Consider the following 7,056-nt stretch of genomic DNA (forward strand, 5'->3'; position numbering starts at 1 on the left):
TACAGCTAACATTGTCACTTCCCAGCTGCTAAACACTGAGCTTTTTTGAAGGAGAAAAACAAAATAATTTCCTTCATCCAGATGATACAAAATAAAACCTAGAACAAGTAAATGTCATGAAGGACTTTAGCTTTCCAGGGCAGGTTGGGTTTGCATGATGGGTGTAATGTGTGAGTGTGTATTACTTGGATTATACAGAAAAATATCTTTGATTTCCTGTGATACCAAGAATTCTTCCCAAATTACTTGAAGCTGCTCCCACTTTGTGCAAGAATATTTCCTAGCCTTTATTTCCTCACAGGGAAACAGACCTACTTCAAATCCCTGACTCACAGTTGCCCACAACTTTGACAGAAGTATCAAAAGCTCCATAGTGTGTGTTAAAAAACTTGCAAAGCAATAAACGTGTAACAGAGCTTAATTTTATTCCAGTTTGAGCACAGTGGAGAGTAAAATGTGAAGAAATGTGATAATTTGACCAGCTATGGTTTTGACTGTCACAGCAGTTGTGCTGCATATTTCCAACAGGCTATTTGCAATGGTGGCATTACTACTTCAGCAGTCATACACAGGAGTTTTGTTTAGCAGCAGGGGAAAAACACATGCCGCTCATTTTAATGAAAAACAAAATTAGCATTCGGTTTCATAAAACTAAGTACTTTCTAAATAAATAACACATTTGCACGAATATTTCATTGAAAACTATACTGAAGGGTTCTTACAAAAAAAAAGAACAAAAAACAACCCTGCCCTGAGGCAAATCATATCTTCAGAAAATGTTTTCCTGCTCACATTTGATTCAGCCTTGGAAATGCTGCAGAAATTAGGAGTCTGTAAGTATTTTTAACACATTCTAGCATACCCATTAGTTTGACTGACTGTCCAGAGCTGCAAAAGTAAGAGTGACCGCCCGCCTTCACACTCTATAGGGATTTAGGCATTTAGTACACTCAGACTATATAGAGAGTGGCAAGTATAAATCACACTACTCTGTCAGCCTTGTTTCCTACTGAAATAAGGCTCATGGCATTTGCATTGTCCATTTGGGTGGATATCTGTCCCGCTTAACTTCTGAGTTGATGGGTAATTTAAACACAATCAAAAGAACTGAAAAACCTCACAGCTGTTACATTCTTACAAATTCTATGAATACTGATGCCGGGGTAAGGGAAAGGAAAGAGAAAATCTGTAGTTCACGGGGGGGCCAAAGCCAAAATTCAGCCGTAACCTTCAGCCTAGCAGAAGGTGGCTCTGTCAAGGAATGTGCCTCCTTTTTCAAGTAGAAATTGAACAAAATTGGCAGGGATGAGCAGAAGGAGTAGGACAAAGAAAATGAGGCCTTCAGATGCAGTTTTGTTGCTCATAGAATGACCTCCTTTCTTACATTATCGCATGATTACAAAGCACTCAAATACTATCAAGATGTCAAAATTAAACAGTTGATTAAACTTCCTTCAGCTGGTTCCTTTGTAGTATAACCATGATACCCAAGAAAGAACTATTCAATGTACAGGCACTTCACATGTGGATTATACTAACAAGTCACTACTAATTTTCTATGAAGCTGACCACAAGTTTAGAAGAGTTTGCTAGATACCACAGGGTAGCTAATTAAAAATTCTAGATGCAATTCTCTCAGATCATGTATTACCTTAGGTATAAATGTTTCTTTCATTAAATGAGCACTGTATCTCATGTTATTATTCTCTAGCTTCATAAAAAACATCAACATTTGACTTCAACAATTCCTCAGTGCTATCCAAATTAAGCTGTTCAATCACTATTTCTTCCTGAGGATTGGCTGACCAGTACTACAAAAATTCTCTGTGATGCTTAAAAGGAAATGATGCAGTCTGAGTACTATGCATTTCTGTTTATCTTGCCATGGGTGTTACTAGAGGTCTCTGTATACATAATTTTCTTTGTTTTTCTGCTTTTTTAGTTAGGAGTCTTTGCTGAAGTTATGAATATGATACTGTGGGAGAACAAAGCTAACAATATCTGCACAGAGAATAAAAAGAACATCATAAACCACACAACTGAGTTAATATTTAAAGAACAAAAATTTAATTTGGTATGCAACTTTGTCCTAGGAGGATCTTTATTTTCAATGCTATACATGTGAAAATAAGAATGAATAAGTGGCTCATTATCTACATGTATAAAAATATAAACATCCTATCAAACATATGCAAAATCACCCTTCATGATATGCATCACTGAAAAGACCTATGCCTTAACTTCTAATTAAAAGAAAGACTGCCCTTGTGGATTTTTTAATAGCACTTGTAAATGCTACTGCATTCATCCATAAGTACATGAACTGTGAACAGCAACAGCTACAAAATGTAGACAGGACTCCAGTATTGTGCCTTTATATTTTTGTATGTTTTCATGTCAACAAGTCAGCAGAGTCGTTGTGTTTATCCATTCTTCAAGCTCTCAATAGAACAGACAAGTAAAACTAATTGACTTTGCCTTGAGCATTTTTCCTTTTAAAAAGTTTACTGCCATTACTAAGTAATGGTTCAGAAAAGTGTCATCTTCTGTGGCAAAGCATCAAATGACTGTTATATTTATGGCACCATCATTTTAAGCCTGCTGACAATACTGATAATGAGTTATCAGTAAATTAAAGGCCCATTTCTTAACACTAATAACACTTAAAATTTTTTTAGCACAAAGACTAGAAAAAAATCCTGTTCATATTACATCCATTTTTACGTAAAAAGTGAGAATTACTGGGTCGTCTGCCAGGAAAGGGATAGGCAACAATTAATCAAAAGACAGGCAATCTTTGTTTTAGAGATGCATTCAGCCACCTAGAAGATTCACATTCAAGCAAATATGTCATCAATTTCAGTTCTACAAGCTGATGATACTCATATTCAGTTTTTTCCATTGACACAGGTATAAGAAACCAGTAAAACATTACCATGTTATGTACATAACATAATGTGAAAATGCTCAGCTAGATACATTATGAAATCCTGTAGCACTAAAATTGTTAAAAAAAACTAAATGATTAGTGTAAAATGTTTATATACTGTATATATATGTACACTAAATCACAAGGTCAATTTAAAACTGCCCCTATACATAGCTCCTATGATGGATTTAGTAAGCTAGCAGATTCTTAAAAAAAGAAAGCTATCTAGAGCAAATTTGAACACTTTACTGAAAACTGATTTTATACAAAATCTTAAAAAACATACTTCAGAGTTACTTAACAGAAACTAGAAAAAGACGGTCATTACTCTTGAGAAGGGCACTGTAAAGACCTAGTAGCTGTGGTGACCAGTGTCTTTTCACTTGTGGTGAAAGTTAAGCACAAAGAAGTCATCTCAGAGTAAGGCATAGGACAAACAGACTTCATTCCATCCTCAGGTGTATTGGCCTCTCACTGTATCTTATTGCTCATCTAATTTGGCAGGTTTGCATTTCCAACCTTTTAAAAATACTCCATAATACAACTATCTACAAATGGACAATATCCAGTGCTTTCATATGCACATCTTCAATCATGTTGATATACAACCTTGCTAATATTAGAAAAAAGAAGCCATGGAGATGCAAATTATTTTCAGTTTTATGTAGCTGTGCATGCACTTAATGAAAGACCAAGTGAACAGAGACTGAGCACTGAAACTCGATAGAAATGTAGCTATAGCTGTTTCCAAAGGAATTTGGGTTTTTTAAAAAAGCCCTACTGTGAAATTCTTTGGTTAGAATACAGGTGCCAGCAGTATTTCTAAATTTGGAGTTAGACCTAGAACTAGCATTATTGTTCAAGAGTTTTAAAAACATAACTTCAAGCCTTTAATATGTACTGCTAAATTCTTCAACACTTCAGATATATTTAGGATATTTTTCTGTCTGAACAGGCTATACATATTCTTAAATCAAGTTTAGGTTTTTAAAGGGAAGTGCTTTTATACTCCAGACTTCAAGAAATTTATTAGAAAGAGCTGCTGAATCTCTGTAAAACCTGCGGTTCAGATCATCTGTTCCAATGCAGACTCTGACTGCCTCCTCTGGGAAAGACTGTTACTCAGCAGTAACAAAATACAGCTCAGAAGTAATTTCCCCTGAAGAAAGTTGGCATCATCCTTGTTTTTCTGAGGAGAGGGCTCAAGCCTTTCTAAGAAGCACTAAGTTTGTCGAGGAAGAGGTACAGTGTCAGTGCCCAGAAAATACTGCTATGGAAACTAAGGAAATGGCTCTTTAAAACGTGATTTTTGTCATCTGCTGGCTTCAGAGTTTTACAGCAGGAACACGACAAAAAGTAACAAGGGTGCTCTTGATGACAGTTATAATGTACATCTTGCACTAATTCAATGTACATAATTTCAGCTTCCCAAGACCCAGGCCCTTCCTTTACTCAGGCAAGCCTGGCTTCACCTCACTCCCATCATTTTGAGGGTGTTTAAGGAAATACACATGGAGATTTCTGTCCACATTAGAGACAGTAACTTCAAGAGAATTATAAGGACTTCAGACCACCCATGGAAGTTACAATTCACAAGCACTTTAATTTTTCAAAGTGTCTCTGTTTTACCTCTCAAGGGAATAAACACGTGTCTCTGAGGACACTTCATTGTTCAAATGGTTGGTTATCCAGCAGATTTGTCCTTCCACATCAGCCTTACGTGCCCACTGTGCAGGACCTGGTCCAGCTTAACAGGGAGGAGTTCAGAGACATGGGGAGCAAAGATGGGAGATGGGAGCAACCACTTGTGAAGGGCCACATGCATGCCTCCTGCAAAATTGCTCATCTCAACAGATAAAGTATGAGCCAGTGCAAACCCCTCACAGTCAGGCTTCCTTTCTATGTGACAGTCCCTCACAGACAGGCATCGCTTTGATGGGTGGGGAAGGGAGGAGTTAAAAATGGACAATTTGGGGTCTGCCCACCAAGGCAAACTCTCTCACAAGGGTATTGGGATGGGAAAAGACAGGCATTTGTCATGCCATCTTCAACAGAAGTTGCTCAAAGCAACTTCAAATCTTCTCAGCCCCTGCCTGGATGATTTTTAAAACGCCCCACCCTGCCAGAGCTATACCTCAGCTCTGTGTGGGGAGAGGGACAAAGACTGGGTGCACATGCATGCTTTTGTGGGACTGGCATTTGGCTACTCCCAATATTTCTCTCCTCCCTTGCTACCAACACAGCTACTGGGAGATGCAGGAGGGAGGGTGAAGGTGGGAGCCAGGACATGGCCAAGCAGAGACACGACAGCCGAGGCACAACACGGTGACCTCCTGCCCCGGGGCCGTCAGGAGGTGCTCCAAGAGGGCTGGGGGCTGCGCCGGGGCTTGTGCGTGGAGGCAGAAACCGGGGTGAGAAAAGCACAGGGAGACACAGCCCCGCTTCACATCCCCCTTCCTTCGGGACGCGAGGGGACCGTAGGTGCGAGGGCGTGCAGGGCCGGCTGTCTCGTCCCCACGCCACGGGCCGGGCGGACGCTCAGTCCCGGCAGAAAACGTACTCGGTGTAGCTGGTCCAGATCTTGTCATCGGCGGGGCCGCCCTGCTCGGGAGCGAAGGCGCAGGTGCCGGTGGAGGAGCAGGCGGCCATGCGGAAGCCGGCCTCGGAGAGCCGGTCGAAGGCTTGCTCGAGGAAGTTGAACTTGAGGTAGTAGCGGGCGGTGTAGCGCTCGGGAGGGCGGTCGGGGTCGCGGCTCTCGTTCAAGGTCTCCCCGAAGACCTCTTTGGCCAGAGCCGTCTTGCCGCAGACGGTGATGCGGGCCACCCGCCGGAATTTGGCATCGGCCTGCGCCTCCCGCCCGATGGTGTAGGAGCCCCGGTAGCCGATGGTGATGTAGCCCGAGCGCCGCCCGCCCGCCCCGTCCAGTGACTGCGAGGGCGTGAGCAGCGGCCCGCCCGAGGGGCTGCGGCTGGCCGTGGGCGACGGGGCGGACGCCACGGCCCCGCCGCCGCCTTCCAGCGGCTCGGCCTCCAGGTACCCGAGCAGCGGCGGCGGCGGCTCCTCGGCGCAGATGGAGCCATCGCGGTGCAGGACGGCGGGGCGGGCGGCGACCGCCCGAGTCTGCGCCAGGCGCCGAGCCAGGTCGGGCAGCTGGAAGTACTCAGCCTCCCGCTGGAGGCGGCTGCGCTCGGGGAAGTGCTCGGGCAGCACCAGCTGCAGGTCCCGCAGGTAGTCCAGGATGTAGCGGAAGAGGAAGCCGTCGCGGTCGAGGAAGAAGCGACCCTTGCTGTCCCGGGGCAGCTCGCTGGGCTGCTGCTGCGAGAACATGCGCCAGAGCAGCGAGTCGCGCACCGAGACCACGGTGCAGCGCCGCGTCACGTACACCTGCCCACCCACGTTCAGCTCCACGATCTCCGGGAAGGAAGCCCAGCCGCCCGTCGCCGCCGCGGCCGCCCCGCTGCCCGGCGCCCCGCTCCCCGCCGCGGGCGACACGCCGCCGCCGTTTGGCAGCCCGCGGGCGCTGTCCGCCAGGGCCATACCGGAGCGAGCCCGCCGGAGCCCACGCCCTTCCTCCTCCTCCTCTTCCTCCGGCCGCCTGGGCTACGGCAGGGCCGCCGCCCTCGGGGGAGCGCGCAGCCCTCCGCTGCTGCCCGCCGCAGCCTCCCGCCCCGTCTGGCGCCGGAGCCGCGCTGCCGCTGCGCTCTCCGCGGCCGCGCCTCTGCCCGCTGCCGGACAAACTCCTCCGTCGGGCTGCGAACGGAGAGCCCCGGCACCGGCGGCACGGCCGTGTTTATGTAGCGCGGCCGCACCTCGCGGGAGGCGTGGGAGGCTGGCGGGAGGCAGAGCCGAGCGCACGGGGAGGAGAAGGGGACGGCCCTGCACTGACGCAGGGTCCCCCGTCGTCGTCCGTCCCCCGTTCCCCCCCTCCTTTCCCGGTCCTCCTTCCCCGGTTGCTCGGGGAGCCTCTCCCCGCCCGGTGCGCGCCCGCCGGCTCCCGTCGCCGTGGGCGAGCACAGCGGTGCGTGTCCAGTGGGGGTAAAACCTTGGGGGTCCCGCCTCTCTCCTGCCTCCCCTGCCCCCTGAGCGAGGCTCCGGCTCGCTCCTCGGCCTCTCCGAGACGTCTCGTT

The 7,056-nt window shown here is 47.1% G+C and overlaps 1 protein-coding gene across 1 annotated transcript; it reads right to left on the reverse strand.

Moving 5' to 3' along the window:
* Positions 1-400: 400 nt before the first annotated feature.
* KCTD12 (potassium channel tetramerization domain containing 12) lies at positions 401-6,600 on the reverse strand. Its single transcript, XM_059493733.1, has one exon. It carries the CDS (start codon positions 6,464-6,466, stop codon positions 5,468-5,470), a length of 999 nt encoding a protein of 332 aa, XP_059349716.1. The 5' UTR covers positions 6,467-6,600; the 3' UTR covers positions 401-5,467.
* Between the last annotated feature and the right edge of the window lie 456 nt (positions 6,601-7,056).

This window comes from Ammospiza nelsoni, chromosome 2 (genome assembly GCF_027579445.1).
Source record: "Ammospiza nelsoni isolate bAmmNel1 chromosome 2, bAmmNel1.pri, whole genome shotgun sequence".
NCBI lineage: Eukaryota > Metazoa > Chordata > Aves > Passeriformes > Passerellidae > Ammospiza > Ammospiza nelsoni.

Bases quoted from the DNA above. Each gene is read 5' to 3' on its own strand.
- KCTD12 (XM_059493733.1), bottom strand. From the start codon at position 6,466: ATGGCCCTGGCGGACAGCGCCCGCGGGCTGCCAAACGGCGGCGGCGTG.